A 23,562-nucleotide genomic window follows, 5' to 3' on the forward strand; every position below is an offset into this window, starting at 1 on the left:
TTGGAATAAAAAAAAAGTTCTTTATTTATTGACAAGTTCAATTTAGTGCAAATGTTGGATCAGAAATGAAGTGTTGCAGCAAAGTAATGAAGTAATGAAACCAACATCCAGGTAATTATTTTAGGACTGTAGAGGGAAAATTAGGAAACTCCGGTCAGACTGGATTCAGTCGCACAGCATGGATTGATTTGTTGACAATCAGTACATCGACGACTTCTCCTCTCCCTTCGGATTGGTCACCTTCTCCAGGTTCTTGGTGATGATGTCATAGAGCTCAGCCTGAGGAAAACGGATGAGAGAAATCACAATTCACTTTTTAGGCTTTTCAATGGATTTAAGCTGCTTTTTTACTCTTACTTAGAGGAATATTTAAGCTGGATGATAAATTTATTTTCAGTTAATAAAATGTTTGGATTTTGGAGGTTTAAATTTAGGAGAATCTGGATCGTTTTCCCCATAAATCAGTGATGTCAGCATGCCCAGGGCGGCCATCTTGTTTTACAACTTCTCTGTATTTGGACTTTGAATTCAGGTCAACTCCACGACAGAATATTAATATTAAGTCACAATATTACAATAAAAAAGTTAATAAAAGTCATTACTTGAAAAATTTAAAATTAGGAAAATAAAGTCATTAACATTATTAATTTGTAATATTAGGAAAGTAAAGTCATAATATAGCCAGAATAATAAAGTTGTAATATTATCAGAATAAATTTATAATATTACCACAAAGTTATGTTAGGTGAAAAAAGTCCTAATATTACCAGATTAAGTTAGTAAAATTAGGAAAATAAAGTGGCAATATTAATAAAACAAAGTTGTAATATTAAAAAAAAAAAAGTATTAATAGTTTAAGGAATGTTGAGCATCTTAAGTTATACTTTGGTATAAATTTGACAGATTATATTTAGTAGAAATACTTTATCTTTTAAAACATCAACATCAATTTATTATCCGTATCAGGACTTTGAAACAATTGTGCAAACAATTGTATATTTTGAAAAAGCACACTCTATACACTCACATCAGATCTTGATAAATTAGCTGTTTTTTAATTAAAAGAATTTTTTTTTCTGGTAATATTCTGGTAAAATTGCATCTTCATTATGATAACTAAACAAAAATTCTAGTAGCTTGGCCTTACTCCGGTATGCAACTCTCAGAAGGTTTGACTGAAATAAAAGCCACTTTTTCAAAATATTAAAATCAGAAATTCAATTTGGTGTAATTTAATATGAGGTCCAACAAACCGTTTCTCTCTAAACCAGGATCAGCAGTGAGGGAAAAACTGCTGTGAATTGGTTTTGTGAGTTTCCTGACAGGCAGCATAAACAGGGAGAACAGGTTATGGCTGGGAGGGTTTCTGTATCATTTTAAACTTAAACACGTCTGCTATATTTTGTGTTATTATTGTAGCATGGAGCTTCCATACATTTTTTAATCATCATGTTTTGTGGGATTTGTTGCCATGATGACAGAAATAAGGGTAAGAAAAAAGTATAAACAAATCCTTTGTATAATTTTGCCAAGTAAACCCAAACACTGCTGTTAAAATATAAATACATTATGAAACCGACGACTTCAGGACATCATTTGCATTTAAGAAATGCAATCTTTACTGCTAAACAGCATAAAATAACGTATTTATAATAATAGTTTTAGATGTGTCAATGTAACAGTAACAATTGCAACAATATTCTAAGTTTTTGGGGATTTTTAAACATTGTTATTGTTGCTGCAATAAATCACAAATAAATCCACAATTAAATAAGAATTTTTGACAATAAATGATACACTGCATTTGCTTCAAGTACCAAAATGGAACAGATTAATAATAGTGGAACATTGCCCTGTAATACATACATATAGCACATTATCATATTTATTTAACTTTAATTATAGTGATTGTTCATCCACTATAATTACAATTAAATAAGTACTATATTAACTACTTAGGTTTAGTTGTCACATATACGTATGGATTATACAGCTAATAAATGTATAAGGAGGGTTATATTGATAAGTATATACTTCTACCCATTCCCTTTAATATGTAAAGCACAAGTTTTGACATTATGCTTCATGCTGTAAGTGTTTTTTGTATATATTTTTAAAAATTAACATAATTTGGTCACCAGCTTAGCCAGGTTGCCACAGATTTTCTGGACACATTGCAAAATTCTGCCATATCGACTTTCTATTTAGAGTCAAAACTCAGAAAGTCCGACTTCCAAGTTGGAAAAAAAAAATAAACTCAACCGGAACACCCACCCACACGTTTTATTTATTGCCATAATAGTGTTGGCCATCTGTAGCAGGGAACAGTTGGAAACATAACTGGAACGCGGAAAAGTGGGAAATTACGTCCCTCCAACTTCCCAGTTACGATTTCCCATGTAAATGGAATGCATCATGTGGGTACTGCTGCTTTATATTTGACGCAACTGCGCCCAAGTGTCAAAGCAATGATGCAACAACAACATTTAATCTCAAGCTATTTCATGCCTTTGCGCTGAAAAGGATTCACTCACATCGGCATGCTGGATGCTTGAAACAATCATTAGGACATTTAGATGTTTAGTTCTTATGTGTGTTTCACAGCTAAGCAAAGAAACTACAACATTACAGCTTATTTATGAGTTTCCTTATATTCTAATAAGTTTTTTCTATTTACTTACATAAAATCCACGGATGTCCAGGACGATCACTCTGATCTCGGAGAAGATTGCTTCGTCCTTCTCATGAACAAGTGAGCGGTAGTCCATCTGACGGCAGAAAGAAGCTAATATTTTAGCACACTGACGAAAACATTTTACATAAATTCCCATATGTTTATCCAAATTAAACAGTTTCGTACCACATGAGTATCTTTGGAGGCTTTAGCGACGGCGTCCCCCCTCTCTGAAAAGTACCTGTTCAAACAGAAACAACCACAGCTGAGCGCTAATACATAAGCTACCAGCATGCTTTACAGAAAAACCTCATCCTCGTCTTACTTGTTGATGTTGGTCTGAAAACCATCAACTTTGGTCTTAACTGCAGCGATTCTCTCCAAGATCTTTTCCTGTGGTTCAATTAGAGATTTCAAGTTAAGATGGAAGATTGCAGGAACAGCCCAACCTCGTAAAATCAACGCGACGCAGAAGAACTGACGTACCTGGATGGCGACGCCAAAGTCATTTCCATCCTCTATTTTTGGAATGAGGTGCTGGATCCAGCAGGAAACCTGCAGACATCAAATGGAAACATCAATGGTTTTTCATCCATTCATCTATCAGAGGACTTTTTTTTTTCTTTTTACATTTTAGGAAACATTTTAATAATCTTCTTTGTTGTTTTTTATTTTAACTATTGATATTAAATACAAATTTATTCAAGTATGGTAGAAATACATTTAAACTTTACTAAGATAAAATTTAGGTTTGCAGAGACGAAGCCGACTTTTTCATCATCCAGGTCGAGGGTCAGGAAAAGGGCAGCTAACATCTATGCAGACCACACATATGCTGGACATGAACTGTTCAGACTTGTTGCTGCTGCCAATAGATGTACGTACTGTTCCTTTATTTATTTATTTTTTAAGTATGATTTATTTCTGATTTTTAACAAGAAACACAATATAGAGACATTCAAGTAAAGACTTGAAACAGTAATTAGAAAAATAAACCAAAAAACTGCAAATGACAAAAAACAAAACAAAGATAAAACAAAGCAAATACTATTGCAATAAAATGGATCAAAAGTAAATAAATAAACAGAAAAGGACAAACAGAGGTTACAGAAAATAAAACATAAATTAGTTTAACAGAAAGCAAATAAAACAGGGCATCTAAAGGGCTTAATGTATTCTGTACTACTATAATTGTTATAAGAGTTAGATATTATTATAAATTTATATGCTGTTAGAACTAGATATGCTTTTTTGATTATTTATTCTAAACCGTATATGTTTATGCCTAAAGTAAAAAACTAAAAAGAAATTCCTTGGTTTTGCCCACAATTTTGAGCAATAATTTCTTTGCAGAAGTAAAACAGATAAATAAATCTGAGCATTAACAGTAATTACAGTAAAATCCAAACCACTGATAATCTTTTGGCTGTTTATTTACCGCCAGGATGGTTTCTCTGAGATCCATGATCTCCGGCTTCACTCTGTCCAGAAGCAACATGATTTTCTCGTTTCCTTTGATGAAGCCACATTTTGGAGCTGAAGGACACAGAAACAACAGCTGAAGGGATTTTTCTTCTACTATACAGAAATATTACCTTCACAAACAGAATCATCCAGGATGCTTTACCTTTCTTCTTCTTCTTCTCTTCCTCCTCGTTCTTGTCTGTTTCCATTTCCTGGAAGATAAACGTCAGAAATTTCAGACTTTTGGGTTTTTGTGAAACCGGGTCGTCCTTTTCCGCAGCTGTTGCTTGGGAATGTATTACTAATAAAACACAGATCAGCTTATAAAGAAAAGCAGAACATCTAGTACATATTTATTGCACAGTAATTATAGAGGGTGCCAATAATTCAGGCACCTGTTCTTTTGGAATAAAGTATTTCTCACCACTGGATTATTAGTTCCTACCGAATAAATATACAAATTACAGGTTAAATGTTTTTATAATGATGCCAATGAATGAAGCTTAGAAGGAAAAATAGAAACTAAACAAACCAGTTGGAAAATATGCAGTAATAGAGAAGTGAGGAAGCCGTTATTAACTCTTTATGTCAGCAATTTTTCTACGCCCTTTTTGCACAATATAACAGTTCTGTCCACATTGGACATAAAGTAGCTTATATTTTAATTTGGATATGAATTTAAAGAAGCTGTTGGGTTGGAATCAACATTTTCTTTCTTTAGCTAAAATGCTTGAAATTGTGTTTTCAGTGACTCAAACCAGCATACTAATTCATAAGATAACTGCAAGAATCAAAATATACTTAGTTTTTACTAAAGAAGCAAAGAACATGTGACAATTATTGATTTAATTGCCCTTTATACCTCAGTAATTCATGATTAGATCTGGATGAAGTTTCATTTTGCTGTATAGAAATTAATTCAAAGTATTTATGACTAGAACAAAGGAATGAAGGGATCACCTCGTCTTCTGGAGCAGGAGGATCTGGGACGGGGATATCCAGAGGAGCCTGGAGTGAGGACATGTCTGTGATGCTGAGAGCATCATCCTGGGAAAAACAAAAAGAGAAATTTTATTAAAATAGTCACCACAGGGGGGGGGGATGGATTAAAAAAATCAGAAATAGTTTGTATACTGAACCCTGAGGAGAGCATCCAGCTTAATTATCTTCACAGGTATAAAACTGGAAAACAGATTTTCAGCCTAAAATCACAAAACAAACCCAGGAGGATTAAAATGGGGATTATTTCAATTTTCTGGACAATCGAGGGACACAAACCTCATGATAGATGGACTGGCGGAAGTTTTCCACCTGTGTTAAGAGAGAAAAAGGAAAATAGACCTGCTGAGTCACGTTTGCAGAAAGCTTTTTGGGTTTACTTTCGCTTTCCTCTGAGAAACGGGATTTTCCGCTGCTTTTACGCTCAAAAACAACTTCCTTTTACATTTAATTACAGCCGACATTTACAAAACCTGCACAAAAACCGAGTTTCATTTAAAAAACAAGTTTCAGTCCAACTCTTTAAATCCTGCCCCGATCGGAGCAGATCGACTCACCTTGACTGCGTAGTCTCTGCTAATTTTCAGGGTTGCTGCCTTTGACATGATGAAACTTTACCGCTCTTAAAACAATAAGATGTAAAATAAATAAACCCACAGAATGGATTTTAAATATATATTTTCTACGCGGCTGCAGCTCAGGACTTCTTGTCTCGTCCGTGTGTGAGGTATTTTATTTCCTCATTCAGTTTACTTTCGATTAAACCTCGCACCTCCCACCGCCTGTGTCCCTCCTCTGCTGAAAGTAGTCCCCAAAAGACCTGCACTGAGAAGGCTATTATTGAGCATGCGCAGTAGAAACAGGAAGTCAATATGCCTCCATTAGCGTAACAAAAATGATCTGAAACTAAACTACAAGTATATGAGATTTGTTTATTTCGTGTTGGAAATATTTCACATTTCCAACAGGAAGGCAGTTCAAAGTGCTTAAACCCAGTGCCTAAAGGTGATTTAAAGGAAAGAAAATCAACAAACACTACGTAGCAAACTACAGGGAAACGTATTTATGCCATTTTAAATGTAGTTATCGTTAATAGAAACACAAAATTTTCCCGTTTTTACTTTAAAACCGACTTAAATTGGCTTTTGGGAGGTGGAAACAAGGCAAGACGGACAATCCGCTTTTACTTTGAAAAACAAAATAAAACCCAAACCGGAAGTAGATTTTAGTCTGCAGTCCTCAAATTTGTATTTCCGCATGAACAGTTGGTCACACACGGACAGAAGTGTCCGAGTAAGATGGGGTGTGTTAAAGACATTTTTGGGACAAAATAAAGAATTAAAAACTCTACATTTAAGCGGAAGCGGGAAAAAAAACCTGTCAAAATCAGTAGAAAGAGCGACAGCGGTGAGTAAACGAGCAAAACAGCTAGCTTGTTGTTGACTTTGATTTCAGGTTTCACTTTCAGCTGAACTAACATTGCTTTCTTAACTTGTAATCTATCTAACAGCGTTATAACACAGTTATAGAATGTCTCATTTAGTTTAAATAAGCATAACTGAAACTGATCCTTTCGCTTTTCTCAGCTGTTTATTTCTGTAACTAATGTTAGCCCGGGTAGGAGTTTCCCATTATGTCATGTACAGAGTTAAACAAAAATGAATTTAAATTAAAGGTTGTAGTAGAATTGTAATCAGTAATAATGCTTGAGTAATTCAGGACGGAAAGTTTGTAAAAAGGACCATAATTCATGTAAGTATGAATTAATATGAAGACAAAGAACAAACTTTCAATTTTTTAGCAAATAAAACTGCAGCTATAGTTTCTGCAAACATGGAGTCAGAGGAAAGCAGTGACATTAGCTGCGTTTCCATCACAGATGTGTGCAAAACTTTGTGGATATTATGCGAAAAATGTAATAAAAAAATTGCTATTAGTGTTTCCTTTAAATAAGAAAAAATTAAAATGATACGTCAATAAGTTTGTTTACGCAGTAAGTCAGTAAAAAACATGCTGCCCATGATTCTCCAGCTACTTCTTCGTCGTCTTCTTTGTAGTTTTTGCCAGTGGCTAACATCCGGTTGTTGATCATGTGACTCATCAGATGTGAGAAAAGTGTTTTCTTTTGTTTTTTTGAAATAAACCAAATTCGATACGGCTAAATCATCCTAGCAGCGACACATTTAATCACAAAACAAGTTTCTTTAAATTGAAATGTTTCCAGTAAGAATTTTTTTTCGAAATGTGAAATCGTGCAATTATGTTCAGCAAAAAACAACTTATCTGTGCCTTTAGAAAGCTGTAACAGTTTATCAAACTGGTATCTTTTTCCCCCGGCAGCGATGAGCGGCAGCGCCGAGTCGGTCCAGATGGAGGAGGTCCGGCAGAGAGCCCAGTCCCTGCTGTCATCGTCGGGTTTAGCCCAGGATGTGAAGGCCGAAGTCCTGACGCTGGCCAGCATCTCTCTGCCTGTTTCAGAAAAGTACCGCCATCTGACAGCAGAGGAGATGCTGAAGGAAAACACGGCCGGTCGCAACAACCTCGAGGTTTCTCTTCTGTTCCTACTTCTTCCTGCAACGCGGCTGATGATTTCTGTTGTTCCTTATGCAGCAGTGCATTTGTCTTGTTAATTTTTAGCTTTGTGATCCACAATATTAGGAAAAATGTGTGTCATTTAAGTAGTTCTTATCAGTTTACAGCACAGGTGGGTGGAGAACCCAGAAATTATACTCAAGTAAGAATAGCACTACATCAGCATAGTTTTACTGAAGTAAAGCCTCAAGTAAGAGAAAAAAACATCTGAAACTTTAACAGAAACTACAGTTGTGTTTCTGAGTCTGGTGGATTTTTGGTTAAAACATGTTTGTTTTTCATTCAGTGGGTAGAAAATTCAGTAATTTTACTCAAGTAAGAGTAGAAATACGTCATAATAAAATTACTCAAGTAAAAGTACAAAGTACAACATTGTAAAAATACTCGTAAAAGTAAATTAAAAAAAAAAAAGTTTCCCAAGTAAATGTAATTGAGTAAATGTAACTAGTTACTACCCACCTCTGGTTTGCAGTTGAACGTCAACAGAATGAATGTAAACGGATTATCATGTTAATATTTTTTCCTTTGGTTCTTTTCTCCTCACCAGGCGTCGGAGTCGTTGAGTCGACTCGTCAAAGCTTTGAGCATCCTGGAGAAATACGGCTGCAACCTGACGAGTCCCACCAGGCCCAGATACTGGAGGAGCGTCAAACACAACAACCCCGTCTTCAGGACCACCGTGGACGCCATCAAGGTGAGAAAAATCCACAGACGTTTCCCCCAGACTAACACAATCATGCTGCGCTGCCAGGCGTTTGTTTATTTATTCTAAATAGCTTTTTTATAGTAACAGTGATAGCGAGTTCGGGTTGATATAATAGTTGATACTCTGAACTCTATAAAGGCTGAATTATTGTTTCACTTTTAGAGGTTTGCAGTGAGACTTTTGTGCGTTTATATGTCACATTCGCTCATTACGTGTTCTGGCAGTGCTGCAACTCAATAAAGTAGAAGAGAAATATATTTTGATGTCTGAGATAAAAATATAATACATATAAAAACTGAATTAAGAGCAACAAACTGTACAGTAAGGGCAAAATTACAACATAAAATACTGTACAATTATTAAAAATGGTGTCCTTTAATCCAAAACAATATGTAACTGAGTAGAATAATTAAAAACATTTACATGTGCATCAAAAACTACTTACAACAAGTGTGTGTAAATAATCTATAAAAAATAATAAAGACCTGAGGAGGGTTGAATTGATTAATTGTAATAAATCGATGATTGAAATAATCGTAAACTACTTTAGTAATCCATTAATAATTAACTGGAGTCATAAAAGGCAATTTGCTGCAAGAAAAACATATTCAGAGCAGTAATTAAGCAAAAACTTTACAAAAATAAAAACATTTTGCATTCAAGATGGGGAAAAAAACCTTATTACTCTTTAAATATGTTCTACCCAGAACTCCTCAAGTTGCTGGTTTAGCTTCACCCAGTTCAAATTCTGCAAAAATAAAATCTCCTATTAAGAACCTTTTTTATATCAAATTATTAATTGGTGAGTCCAATAACTAATCAGCAGATTAACCCGACACTGTATTGATGCTAAGTCAAGCAGAAAGGACTAAGTGCAGATGCACCTGTTTTTGCATTTTATGAAGGAATAGGATTATTTATTTGCATTTTAATCTATTTCTAACATTTTATAAAATAAGCTTAAGTTGTCACATGAAAATTCTGCAGAATGCGCCTGTGTTTTGTTTTTTTTTAAATCAGATTAATTATTAAAATAATTGTTAGTTGCCTGGACTTTAGTTTCTACCAACATCAGAGAAATGTTTCCTCTGCGTCGTATTTGGTTTTGCTCAACAGGGCGGCCGGAGAGTCCTGTTTCTGTACGGATACACCAACCAGCAGATCGACGGCCTCAGCTTCCCCGACGAAGTCACCGAGCCGGACTGTGACGTTGTTGCCGCGGTGACGCTGGAGGTGATGACGCTGCGCACCGAAGTGGACATGCTTCTGAAAGTCAGTGCCGGCTCCTGGGGAAACCCGCTCTTTGTTTCTCTTTCTGTTCTGGATGAGAAACCCAACAACTTTGTTTTGTTGTTTGAACCTCCAGGGCGTCCATCCTCACCCAGAATGCTTCAAAGACATCATCCCGGGTCTCACCCTGCAGGTCAGGAGAAAAACACAACCCAGTCAGCTAGACTTCAGGAAACATCCTAAATGTTCTGCCTTTCCTCTGCAGAAGGAGCAGACTGACGACTCAAATCTGCCTGGAGACGACGGACAAGGAGAAAAACCTCAAGCTCCGCCCCTTTTAGTTAAACCGACTCCTTTACCCAGACAGACTCAAGCTCCAAAACCACCAGCAGGTGAGTCTGTGTTGCACAATGAATAAAATGAAAGGAGGCTTCTTCTGGAGAGTATCAAGTATATTAGAAAATATTCACGTCTCAGTTGAAGTTTTGCAGCTTCAAAAGCCTGAAATGAGCTTTTATCGTCTGCAAAGTCAAAAATAAGCGTAAAAAAACATTTGTTTACTGGTTTTAATTCCCTGGAATTCCCATTTTTTATTATCTTCTGATAAAACTGTATTTATGTGTTTTTATCTTCCTGCAGTTACTGCAACAACACCAGGAGATACTGACAGCTGTTAACAACACAGATTCAGCTTAAAATTTAGATCATTTTTAACATTATTTTCAAATGATACACGCTTAGAATAACATAAAATAGTGACAATTAACATTATTGTAGCAAAATAAACTCAAGAAATTGAGATAAAAAAAACCTGCTACTGCAATTTAAAAGCCTTATATCTTGGTGTCTTGGTCAAATTAAATTTAGAAGAGTAAAACAACCTTAATCTCTTTACAAAAACGTTTGGCACAATAAAAAGTTTCTCATTCATTGTCCAGGTTTTTGTCCTGCTCTATTCTTATTCTGTCTCTGCTGTCTTCAGCGCCCCCTGCAGTCGGTCAGTGTAATCTCTGCGGCGGAGCGTCCACACTCGTCTGTCCGTCCTGTGAAGACAAGCCTTTCTGCGACGCATGTGACGACCTGTATCACCGCCACCCCTCCAGAGCCAATCACAAGCGAGACAAAATACAGAAAACCCAACCGGGTGCGTCACGCTGCTCCACAGAACTGATGCAGAATTGCTTCTTTTGGATTTTAGATTTCTGAATTTTGTCTTGTTTTGCAGAGAATTGCAGCATCTGTGGCATTTCTTCTGTAAGCATCCAGTGCTCCACCTGCATCCAGAGGCTGTGTTTGAACTGCGACCGGCTCTTCCACTCCCATCCGGACCGCAGAGGTCACAGCAGGACCAACCTGGCCGCCGCTGCCAGCACCTCAAGGTGAGTAGAACGCGCCTCGACGCCATCGCTGGAAGGGAAACCAGTGCTAAGTGTTGCTCTCGTTCCCCCAGTCCGTCTCTGTCTACCTGGGAGTGCGCTCACTGCACCACCGTGAACGAGATGCGAGCCGTCCTCTGCACGACCTGCGACCGCCCTCGACTCGCCACTCCTGCGATCGCTGGCCAGGAGGGTTCCGGTCCGACCTCACAGAACACCGGTGGGCCTCGCACACACGAACCTCCAACGCACCAAAACAATAGGTGTCACGAACTGGACAGAGGCTTTCTGTGGTGTCCAAACGTTTTGTCCTCAAAAAAAGTTAAAAGCACCTGTACACTGCAAAAACACAAAGTCTTACCAACAAGCAAATGTCTTAGCACACTTCAAAACAAGACAAAACTAATTTACAAGTAACTTTTCTGCAAGAAATAGGACCTTGTTTTAAGTCAATAATTCCTTAATATTGTTGAAAAAGTTCTAGTTCCACTGGCAGATTATTATAAGACATTTTTCTCATGTTATAGGTGAAATAATTTGATATTCAAGACGTTTTTACTTAAACTTATTTATCTGGCTAAAAAGCCACTTTTGAGTTAGTTTTGTCTTTCAAGTTTTACAAAGATATTTACACCAGAAACTAGACAAAAATACTTGGTAAGATTTTGTGTTTTTACAGTGCAGGCCTCTTTTTTTACTTTCTATTAAATGTAAAAAAATCTGACATTATTTAATCTTAATAAACTAAGACATGTAAGATTTAAAAAAAATTTAAATGCAAAACATGTAGTTTAATTTCTACATTTTTCTGACCCAAAGTCTGAATAAGTGTTGCTGGATGTTTGTGGTTCTACAAAATTACAAGTTCAAAAACCTGGACAATGAATAAGAAACTTTTTTTTTCTTGTAATTTTAAGATTTTGTCTGTAAAGTTTGTCGATCTAAAGGAAATGGGGAAAAAATTGTTCACCTGTGTTCACAGCTAAAACTCTCGTCCCCTCTGGTGTAGACACACTACTTACATAAATATTGAGACGTTTATCCAATTTGACTGAACAAAAACAGAAAATGTTGGAAGAAAGTTATAAAAAAAAAATTATGTAAGCATTTTTTTAGTTTATCAGCCGGACTCTTTATTTTTCTGACTTTTTTCTGTCCCACTAAACAGATTTAATTGGTTTCCAGTTGAATTGCATATATTTGAGCATTCCTCCAAGAGAAGATCTGTTCTCATTATGGAGTTTGTCGTTTTTATTTATTTTTGTTTGTTTTCCCTCAGAGTGGCAGTGCAAGAGCTGCACGGTGGTGAACCAAGGCAGCAGCATCCTCTGTGAAGTGTGTGAGCGCCCCCGCCTGGCCACTCGCCCGCCTGTCCCTCCAGCTCCAGAGTCTGGGTCAAAGGTCTCTGCTGACGATGTCATATTTCTGTGTTTAAACGTTTTATGGATAATTATGAGACCTGGTGCTGTTTAAATGTCACTTTCCACTCTGTGGGAAATGTAATGTTTATAGCATGGAAGTTTACAAAATTATGGGATTCAATTTTTTTATTTTTGCTTTTTGTCCCTCATCTTGTGTCTAGCTTCCTGTTGGAGCGCCCCCTGGTGGTTTACTTCCTCTTATATTTTATATATTTGTGTTTTTTCAGTGGACCTGCCAGTTCTGCACCTTCGTGAACTCCAAGCCCTCGGTGGTGTGTGAGATGTGCAGTCTGCCGTCCAAAGACGCGTCTGGCGTTTCTGCGCCGCAGCCGCTACAGCAACCGTTGCAGCAGCCACTGCAGCAACCGTTGCAGCAGCCGCCCTCCTTCACCAAGGAGCAGCCTGACTTGGGCGCGAAGCCGCAGCCGAGGCCCCGAGTCAACCTGGATCTGAAGAGGCAGAAAACGATGAGGGAGGACGGACTTGTACTCATCCACCAGATCAGAGTAAGACACACACTCCTTCCTTCCTTCCTTCCTTCCTTCCTTCCTTCCTTCCTTCCTTCCTTCACTCCCTCTTTTCGTCCTTCTGAACTCTGATCCTGTTTGGTCTTCAGGAAGCGGAGAAGCGCGGCGTCAGCCCCGAGGAGGTCTACGCCGCTCTGAGCATGTGCGGCGGCAGCAGCATCAACCCCTGTGATTGGCTGACCTCTGAGCTGCCGCACCTGCTGGACGAGATCTGCGCCATGGCGGCCTCCGTCCAGCTCACCTGCAGGCCGGGCAACGGCGGCTCGGCGCTTCCGATGGAGAGGGACGGGCCGGAGCAGAACACCGCGCCCGGCGGCGTGAAGCTGTCCAGAGCCGAGGCCAAGCTGGCCTGGCTGGCAGCCGGCGGAAACAAGGACAAGGCTGTGAGACAGCTGCTGAGGGACAGACAGGTCAAGGTAGGACCCTGACAACGGTTGCTATGGAGATGACCTGCAGGAACCACTGGGCAGTTCTTGTTTAGCTCAGTTTAGGAAAAGTCGATTCTAGGGCTGAAACGATTAATTGGATTAAATTCAATTAATCGATTACGGAAATAATCGTCAACTAATTTAGTCATCGATTAATCGCTAACTAGAGGCAACATGCTGAAAAAAAACATACTCAGAGCCGTAATTAATCCAAAACGTTGGAAAATATATGCAGATTTTGCAATTAAGATAAAAAAAACCACATTTGTCTGTAAATATGTACAACTGTTGTAGATTGATCCGGTTCACATTCACTGAAGGAATTTTATATTATTGCTTTGAGAGAATAAAATGTTTATTTGCTAATGTAATTCTATTATTTTATATTTTAAAAAAGCTTGAGATTAAATGAAACAACTGTAGAATGTGCCATTTTCTATCTGATTAATCGTAAGAATAATCGATTAATCGATTACTGAAATAATGATTAGCTGTGTTTGAGATCTCTTCCTGTTTCGTGTGCAGATGAGGGAACTTCACTCCCTGGGCTTCCAGGACATGTCGCAGTGCGAAGAGGCTCTACGGCAGAGCGGAGGGGACATCAAGGGCGCTCTGTCTCTGCTGCAGCGCCCCCTAATGGAGCCGTTCCACCAGCGCATCTGGCTGGACCAGCCCGAGCCGCCGATCAACCCCAAACACCCGGACAAGCAGGTCAGGCGACTGTCTGTCTCCTGGGACGTTTGTTGCTCTGGAAGGTTTGCGTTCCTCCCTCACGTCCCGCCGGATGTCTGCTGCTGCTTTTCAGAGGATGTGCAGGCGCCTGCTGGCGCTGTACGACCTGCCCAGCTGGGGGCGCTGCGAGCTCGCGCTGTCGCTGCTCCAGGAGCCGGACGTGAACTACTCCCTAGAGGACGTGGTGCAGGCCGTGAAGGAGTCTCAGGACCGGGAGTTCATCCGGCGTCTGCTGAACACCGAGTGTCCCGTCTGTCTGAGCATCTTCCCCCGCAGCAAGGTCAGTCGCAGGGAGTCGGAACGGCAATAACTGGTCCTTCACATAGATATATGCGCTGAGATCAGTCTCACTATGCGCTCAGATATAACGCCACCTTGGTGGGGCTCAAAACAAATTTTTAGAACAACATTAATGTTTTTCTTTTGCCTGATTTTGTTATTTAAAAGAAATATTTTCATTTTGGTCCTTAAAAGTCCTAAATTTCTTCAGTAGACTTTTTACTAAATACGTTTTTTACTTTCTTGGACTATTGATCTTTACTTGAGGGAATATATGTTCACGTAGTTCAACTCTTGTTTTTTTTTTTTTATTGCACTTTTTATTCTTTTATCGTCTTTGTTTTCTTTTCTATGTAATTTGGACTCTGAGTCTGTAATAAAATCTATCTATTGGGTATTTTACCACCTCTAACTGGGTGTCTGTGTGAGAGACATTTCAAAACAAAATGTTATATTTTAGTTTAACTTGTCTCTGCTGTAAAATGTAGAATACAGTCACAAGACTTTATTAATAACAGTAATAAATCATAGAATCATAAATTGAAACTGTCTTTTTTAGTTTCTTTGTATTTTTTTTAATCTCTAAAGTGTGACGCTGGAAAAGTTTGAGAACTTACCGTGAAAGGTGCTTGAATTTCACTGTGGGATTAGTGTGCTACAGCAGCATTTAAAGCTTGTTTATTTTTTGTTTTTCCATGTCGCTGCTGCAGATGCAGTCTCTGACGTCCTGCCAGTGCTCCGTCTGCCACGAGTGTTTCCGGCAGCACTTCACCATCGCCGTCAGAGACAAACACATCCGGGACATGGTGTGTCCCGCCTGCAGCGAGCCGGACATCAACGACCCTGAGCAGCTGGACAGCTACTTCTCCACCCTGGACATCCAGGTAAACTGGGAACGAGAGGAAAATTTGTTTATAATCAATCTGTGTCTTAATGGTTTCACTTTTTCAATAAAATTACTAAAATAAAATCTGAAGAAAAGGAAGCATAACGAGACACAATCACACTAAAAACCTGTGGTTTAGTTTCACCTTTTAAGGTAGTTTTTACCTGAGAAAGATTCAAAGTAAGTAGTAACTGTTAATTTACACAGATTTACAGACAATATGATCATTACAGCAGCTTAATTATGGCCAACAAAGAAAAAACAAATCCAACAGAAAAACATTGCAAAAGAAAAATGCTTCAATCAGGGTCAAAATGCTGCAGAACGGCAGACGAAATGCTGCAGAACGGCAGACGAAATGCTGCAGAACATCAGACGAAGTGCTGCAGAACGGCAGACAAAATGCTGCAGAACGGCAGACGAAATGCTGCAGAACATCAGACGAAATGCTGCAGAACGGCAGACGAAATGCTGCAGAACATCAGACGAAATGCTGCAGAACGGCAGACGAAATGCTGCAGAACGGCAGACGAAATGCTGCAGAACGGCAGACGAAATGCTGCAGAACGGCAGACGAAATGCTGCAGAACGGCAGACGAAATGCTGCAGAACATCAGACGAAATGCTATTGACATACAGTTTGTGATTAATTAATTACAGACCCTTTAATTAACTTGATGAAAAACTTTAATCTGGTTCCACCACTAGTTTTTGTGTTGGTGTGTTTTGGAGTTTGCATCATTCACGTGTTTGTATCACATCTTGCTGTTTTCTGCACCTGTATGCCGACATAATTATGTCTAAAGAAAACACAATGTTTCTGAAAATGTTCTGGAAGGAAAACCTGGCGATCTCCAGGTCAACAGGTCAGAGGTTAATGAACCAGGGTTGAGTGTAACTGAGTCTTATTTAACCGAAACATGAGAACTGAATTGTTTTGGTTTTGTTCTGCAGCTGCGCGACTGCCTGGAGCATGAAGTGTACGAGCTGTTCCACAAGAAGCTGACGGAGCACGCGCTCATGAAGGACCCAAAATTCCTCTGGTGCTGTCATGTGAGTCGTTCAGAAACATTCAGAGCTCAAATCTTTCCTCTCTGTGTTTATCGGTCTGAGATCTGCTCCTCCCCCTGCAGATTACTGATGTTCATGAACATTGTTCAGCTGCAGTTTGTTTAAAGTTATTTTAAATTATTTTCCAAAATACAAAAAAAATTATTATGTCTGGCAAAAACAAAAAATCTTACCACATATTTTTGGTCTAGTTCACTGTGCAAATATCTCAGCCCTCTTAAAATAAGGAGAAACAAACTCATAAGTAACATTTCAGCAAAATAAAGTTGTTTTAAGTAAATAATTCCTTAATATTGACAAAAAAATGTTTGTTCCATTGGTAGATTTTTCCACATATAGCATGAGAAAAATGTCTATCATTAATAATCTGTCAATACATTTTTATCAATATTAAGAAATTACTGATTAAAACAAGCTCCTATCTCTTCATTAGTTTCGTCTCATTTCAGGTGAACGAGGATATTTTCTCTAGAAACAAATTATTTTATTTATTACGTTGGTTTGTGTAGCTTTCTTTATTTACTCGTGTCATATTTGTTGACACGAGTAAATAAAGTTGCTAATTCCTTCCCGTTTACTAAACAACAGTGAGATTATAGTTTAGCTTAATTTAGCTTAACTGTCACACAGTCTTGGTGCTAAAAGTGAAAGCCAGGGGGCGCTGTGGTACTGTGTGGCTAGAGCAGGTCCATCTTGCCCCGAGGAGGTGAAACAGTACAAATATTTTATAAAAATCTACTTGGATCCTCCTGTTACGAAACAAGTTCATGTTCAATTGCATATTTTGTCCATTTTTAATAAGATTGCTGATTGAGATGCATAGAATAACTTCCTACTGTTCACATTTGGTTTTTTTTTGTTTTCATTTTTTGCATAATTTCTGTACGTTGACATGACGTTTCACAATGTGCACAAAATTTTATAAAAAGTTAGACTTTAAAATACCAGTTAATCAGCTAATGTATTTTATGGTTTTTACACGATCACATTTTCAATATCTTTATCAATCAGGGGAAGATCAGGTTGAAACTTTATGCAGAGCCGCCTGCAAATAGTTTATATCCATGATGAATCCAAAATGCTCATAGCTGATCATTTTAATAGTTCAGACACCAAATATTCTGTAATATGCTGAATAATGACCTTTAACCTTACTGAGATCAAAACCATTATCAGAAGTAATTAAAATGAATAAAACTCACAGCCTTTCATAAGCATAATTAAATTACCCTGACCTGATGTAACTCTGGGAACAAACATATAGAAAACGGTATGGGAAGAAAGTCCATACCAGGTGTGGGGCTGAAGTGTTCAGGTCAGAGGTTAATTAGTTCCAGTTTACATTTACATACTCAGAAGTAGCATATATATGACCTTCTATGAAGAGAAAGGGGGGAAAAACACAAAATCTTACTAGTTCTAGTTCCATTGGCAGATTATTTAACTTTTAATAAGACATTTTTCCCGTGTAATAATTTATCTGCCAATGAAACTAGAACTTTTTCATCAATATTAAGAAATTATTTACTTAAAACAGGCCTCTATATCATGCTGAAAAGTTACTAGTTAGTCTTATTTCAAGTGTACTCAGATATTTGCACTAAAAACTAGACCAAAATTACTTAGTAAGATTTTGTTTTTTGTTTTTGAAGTGAGGTAATTAGGTCCACTATCAGTAATAAAACAAAGAGCACAGTGATAGTACAGTAGATTCTGTTTGATTTGGGACTAAAACTGCAACATTTATTACATTTCCGGCTGCTGCAGTTCACTTTCTGACTGCACTGAGTGAAACCAAACAAATCTTTTGAGCAAATTGTTCCCCTCCTCACCTAAGGGGGCGCTGCACTAAAGGAAACAACACAAAAACCTCTGAAGAAGACACTGAGCGCAGCTTCCTGTTTTATGAAATGTAAACAAAAGGAGAGGCAACATATTTTAGTGGCTGGAGGATTTCACTTTAGTCTTTAGTAGTAGACCACAAGACATTTCTCCCGTTAGCGCTAGGGCAGCACGTCGTTTGATTGCATTTACCCAGAATTCCTTTGCGCCGTAATCCGCTTCCTTTGTTACAGTCTGCGCTTAAAAAACACAAACCACCCAGCGGTTATTTTGATAGTAAGTTAATGTTTTTAGTTTCTGGACAATGAGCCGATTAAAAAGCCTCTGGAACGTAACATCAGAAATCAGCAGGCACTGGCGTTACCTAGCAACCCCAGCGGAATTCCATCCATTACCTAGCAACCAATATGAGCGTCAGCACGTTTGGTCAGCTGATTTTACTGCTGTATGTGCTGTACAATGGCTGCTGGAAAAGACAAGAGTTTTGTTGTTGACTTACCATCCAGGAACCACTTGCTGCATTCTTGTTGGTTGCACATGAGGCTCCACTTCTGCTTTTCAAAGATGTACGGTTGTGTAGTTGCGCATCCATTTTCAAGTGCGAGTGTAAACGATGAGTTGGGAGATGTGGTCAGCAGCAGCTTATTTGGATTTAAAGTGATAAGATGCCATAAAAACAAAATAGGCAGAACTGAACAGACTAAAAACTCATCATTTTGTGCAAAAACTGTGTTGAGCATGTTTTGTATAGGCCATAGACCTTTCTTAACCTGTTCAAGGACGTTTTCTGTTACTAAAACTAAATGAAATAGCAAACAGGATGCAGTTTTAACAAACTTACAATAAAATCAAAGAAAAACTAGAAGACAGGCCAAACATTTTTCTCCCCCTCAGTGCACCTCCGGCTTCATCAACGATGGGAACCAGCTGAAGGTCACCTGCCCGTCCTGCCGCAAGAGTTTCTGCGCTCAGTGCAAGAAACCGGTGAGTCTGACCTCTGCAGGAATGTGTGTGGGAGTCGCTCGTCTTCCTTCAGCCAGATAAATATCTGAGGAAGCGCCCCCGCTCAGCTGCTGTGCCTCCGTTCCAGTGGGAGCCTCAGCACCAGGACGTTTCCTGTGAGCAGTTCCAGCTGTGGAAGCGGGAGAACGACCCGGAGTACCAGAGGCAGGGCCTGGCCGGCTACCTGAGGGACAACGGCATCAGTAAGCAAGAAAGTAGCAATTATCTCTGAGAAAAACATTCATTCAGTCTACAGGTACAACTTAAAAACTTCAAATATCACGAAACTCACATATAACAAAGATTTACAGAAATGTAATTTTTTTCCTTCCACTCAATTTTCTGGGAATATACATAGATACTGTACTCTGTGAATAACTAGCTTCTTTAGCAATTATTTTTTGTGTCTTCCCCATGATGCTGTCACAAGAAAATCACCAACTCAATCTAAAGGTGCAGCTCAAAAATCTTAAATATCACAAAACTCATATTTTAGAGATTTATTTCACCTGGAGGGAAATATTTTCTTTCTTTCTCATTATGTGTACCTCGGAAAATTTGAGTATTGCATAAGATCAATAAAAAAGTATTTTAAACAGAAATGCCAGGATTTAAAAAGTGTAAATTTTCCTCCAATACCTTTTTCTTCCACTCAACTTTCTGGGAATATACTTGGTTACAGTACTCTGAATAACCAGCTTCTTTAGCAAAGGAGCTAAGAATAACATTTCCCCATGTCTCCAAAGGGCTCCATAAAAACAAGTTAGTTTTGTCTTATTTAAAGTTAACTAAGATATTTAAACTAGCAGCTAAACCAGAACTAGTTGGTGATATTTTGTTTTTCCAGTGTTCCCAGTTAAAGCATTTCTCCTTCTGATCTGACCAGTGTGTGTTTTTCTTGCAGCCTGCCCGGAGTGTAAGTTCCAGTACGCGCTGACCAAAGGCGGCTGCATGCACTTTACCTGCTCCCAGTGCCGCCACCAGTTCTGCAGCGGCTGCAACAACCCGTACTACAAGGTGGGTTCCCATGACGACGCAGCAGCCTGGGTGGAGTTAGCAACGCGGCGTGGCGCTCGTCTGACCCCTTCCTTCCTCTCTCCCTTCCTTCCTTCCTTCCTCCCTCCTTCTCTCTCTCTTCCTTCCTTCTTTCCTCCCTCTCTCTCTCCCTCTTTTCCTTCCTTCCTCCCTTCCTCCCTCCCTCCCTTTCTTCCTTCCTTCCTTCTTTCTTTCTTTCCTTCCTTCCTCCCTCCTTCTCTCTCTCTTCCTTCCTTCTTTCCTCCCTCTCTCCCTCCTTTCCTTCATTCCTTCCTATCTCTCTTCCTTCCTGCCTCCCTCTCTTCCTTCCTTCCAGGATGTTTTGAGTAGGACCTTTCCTCCTTGTTTATAATTTTCAGTTGTTTTCTTTGTTTAGTTTTCGTCCTTCCAGAAAACTTTCTGCTCCCTGCTGAGCTGCGTCTGGTCCCAGTGTTCCCAGTAGATGTTTCTTATGCTGGTGTTTGTTCCTCCTGCAGATGGAGTGTAAGATTCCTCAGTGTAAATTCCCTGGCCTGCACGCCCACCACCCCAGAGACTGCCTGTTCTACCTTCGGGACTGGGACTCAGACCGACTGCAGGCTCTGCTGCAGGTAACTGGTTCTCCAGCTCTGAACTGGGAGGAAAGGGGAACCAGAACCCTTTCCTCCAGAACACGTCTAGACTGTTCATGTGAGATTGAACATTTGAAGCAGAGTTCCTCTCCGAGTTCATGGAGATGCTAAACTGGGAGATGCTAATCCCAGTTTAGCATCTCTTTTTATACCGTCGTCGTCTTTCCTTTCATATTTTATCTTTTTACTTTTCCTGTTCTCCTTTTCATCTTTGTTTTCTTTTCATTTCCATTTTATTTTAACTTTTCTTCCTTTTTCTTATTTTCTTTATTTCTCTGCTGTTTTATTTTTTAGCCGAAACAGAAAATTTTTCACATCAGGAGTTGATTTAAAAGCAGTTCAGTTTAATTTAAGGCGTAAATTAATTTCCTGTCTTGTTTCCCACCAGAGGAGCGGTGTGGCCTTCAACACGGATCCTTCCAATGAAACCCAAACCGGTGAGTGCCGCCCGGTTCTGCTGTGGAAATAATTGGGACCTTCTGGACTTTCCCGTCTTAACGGTCCGGTCTCTGTGCCGCAGATTTCTGCGGCGTGATGGAGCAGAAGGACGAAGGCGGCCAGCCGGCCGACTCGCCGTGCGGCCTGCAGACCCAGCCGGGCCAGGCGGGGCTCTGCATGTGAGTCATCAGAACCGGACAGAACCTCCGGACGGTTCCTGCTTGTCGGGTCGAGCCCAGAGGTTCTGCAGCGAAGTGAAGCTGCTCTTCCTCCTGACACTGATTTTGTTTTTTAGTTATTTACTAAAAATGCTTAGGAGAAAGAAAACGGAGAAATCCGAAAAAAGAAAAAGAACAACTGACGGTCCGATGGGGCCCGGTTAGTTTAAAACATCCAACTAACCATCCCTCCCTCCCTCCCTCCCATCCTATAATCAGAGACCTGCAGTGTTTTAAAGTTTTAAATTAATGTCATCTTTTTTTTTCCATTCTCATTGATTATGTTTTTATTTTCACATAAATCTTCTCCAGGTGTCACTAAAGCGCTGAAGCAGCTCTGACAGAAACTCTCTGAGTCTCAGGTTGTTTTTTCTGCAGGAAACACTACAGGGAGTACCTGGTGAGCCTGATAAACGACCACTCTCTGGACCCGGCGGTTCTCTACGAGGCCCAGGAGCTGGTTGTGGCCTGCCAGAGGTACCTGGGGGACCTCAAGAAAGGAGACGGAGAGGACGACAACGCTTTCAGCACCCGCCTGCTGAAGGTGAGGACAGGCAGGATTAAACTCATCTGCTCTAATAAACCCGGAGACGCTGCTAATCCAACTGTTCTGGTTCCGCTTTGCAGAAACTGATGGAGGTTCCTCTTGGAGAAAAAGTTCCTCGAAGCAAATAAACTGAAGAAATCCTTACCCGGCAAAAGCTCTTACCAAGAATCTTTATCTGGTTTCTGTGGCAGAGAAAATTAACATGTAGGAGCCTGTTTTCAGTCAGGAATTCATTAATATTGATGAAAAGGTTCAATTCACCTATAACAAAATATTTTCCTATAACTTATATAGAACTAGAATTTGTTTTTATCAGTATTAAGGAATTATTAACCTAAAACAAGCTGCTGCATTTTGCTGATTAGTTATCTATAAGTCAGTTTTGTCTTATTACTCAGATATTTGCTCTGGAAACTAGAATAAAAATACTTGGTGGGATTTTGTATTTTTGCAGTGTTGAAATCTGATTGATTATTCCATAGAAATCACTGAACCATATATTTGTTTTTTTTTTGTTGAAGCACAATCTATTTTAAAAATTTCTGCACATTTTCTCTTGCTTTGTGCTTTTTAATTGGATTTTATTAAAAAGTTGAAGTAATTCACTGTGTTTTGCAGGAATCTGACAGTTTTATTTCTTACACTCGAATAACGAAGCTAAATGTGGGGAAACAAATGAAAACATTGTTATATTGATTAGATTTTGGTGCAGATGTTAAATTTTTCTTCTGCTTTGGTGTTCACATGATAACATCAGATTTAAATAAATGGTTCAAAATGGAAAAGTTGAAGAAATTCTCATTTTTATTTACTGCTCCTTTCTTTGCTATTGGGGGGCAGAAATGTGAATAAAAATGAAACATGTCATTTTATGCTGGGCTCTGTAACGGCGTATTTAACTGAATAAAGCTGTAAAGTAACTGAGGCTTAACGCTGTGCAGCCAGACCACAGTACAGTCATGAGTAAACAGGCTCCCCGCCCCCTGCATTTCTGCCAGATGATGCAGCAGTTCTGGTGAAGATCTGTGCATGTTGCAAACATTTGGGCGTTCTCCATCAAAGGAAGTGACCAAAACGACCCAGAACACAAATCTTACAGCTCCTATAGGATACATTTGATAAAACTATTTCAGATTAGTGTGGATTATTGGAAAGAGAATGAGATAACTTCATTTAGGTGGAGTCACATGAGCTCAAGTGAAGCTGAAATCATTTTAAACAGTACATTAAACAGTTTATCCAATAGATTATTTACATACAAACTGATGTTTTCAAGCTTCTATTGCTGCTTATTATGATTATTTTTCATTTTTACGATTAGAGAATTACAGCAGACTAATAAAATAAACCTTTTTAACACAGAAATGTTTAGATTTTATGACAACGAAGTCTCATTGGGGGGCATATTTGAATTTACTGAACATGTAAATATTCATGTCGGATAAAAACAGCAGGATCAAGCATGGAGATGTACAGTATCCTAC

The 23,562-nt window shown here is 38.9% G+C and overlaps 2 protein-coding genes across 2 annotated transcripts; one reads left to right on the top strand and one right to left on the bottom strand.

Moving 5' to 3' along the window:
• On the bottom strand, window positions 1-5,959 carry psme2 (proteasome activator subunit 2). The gene is made up of 11 exons (XM_032550790.1): window positions 5,695-5,959; window positions 5,417-5,449; window positions 5,278-5,340; window positions 5,099-5,185; window positions 4,302-4,350; window positions 4,113-4,210; window positions 3,161-3,229; window positions 3,000-3,067; window positions 2,861-2,915; window positions 2,682-2,768; window positions 1-279 (listed from the first exon to the last, which is right to left on the bottom strand). The coding sequence occupies exons 1-11, from the start codon at window positions 5,740-5,742 to the stop codon at window positions 199-201; spliced, it is 738 nt and encodes a 245-aa protein (XP_032406681.1). The 5' UTR covers window positions 5,743-5,959; the 3' UTR covers window positions 1-198.
• Window positions 5,960-6,358: 399 nt separating this feature from the next.
• Window positions 6,359-22,869, top strand: rnf31 (ring finger protein 31). Its single transcript, XM_032550767.1, has 24 exons — window positions 6,359-6,544; window positions 7,478-7,683; window positions 8,277-8,423; window positions 9,552-9,707; window positions 9,802-9,858; window positions 9,931-10,057; window positions 10,648-10,809; window positions 10,891-11,044; window positions 11,116-11,261; window positions 12,321-12,442; window positions 12,690-12,968; window positions 13,079-13,405; window positions 13,943-14,128; window positions 14,223-14,429; window positions 15,139-15,312; window positions 16,269-16,367; window positions 19,122-19,211; window positions 19,318-19,432; window positions 20,134-20,246; window positions 20,741-20,854; window positions 21,264-21,312; window positions 21,396-21,492; window positions 21,910-22,075; window positions 22,159-22,869. Exons 2-24 carry the CDS (start codon window positions 7,480-7,482, stop codon window positions 22,204-22,206), a joined length of 3,339 nt encoding a protein of 1,112 aa, XP_032406658.1. The 5' UTR covers window positions 6,359-6,544; window positions 7,478-7,479; the 3' UTR covers window positions 22,207-22,869.
• The last annotated feature ends 693 nt before the right edge of the window (window positions 22,870-23,562 follow it).

Source organism: Xiphophorus hellerii, chromosome 21 (genome assembly GCF_003331165.1).
Source record: "Xiphophorus hellerii strain 12219 chromosome 21, Xiphophorus_hellerii-4.1, whole genome shotgun sequence".
Lineage (NCBI taxonomy): Eukaryota > Metazoa > Chordata > Actinopteri > Cyprinodontiformes > Poeciliidae > Xiphophorus > Xiphophorus hellerii.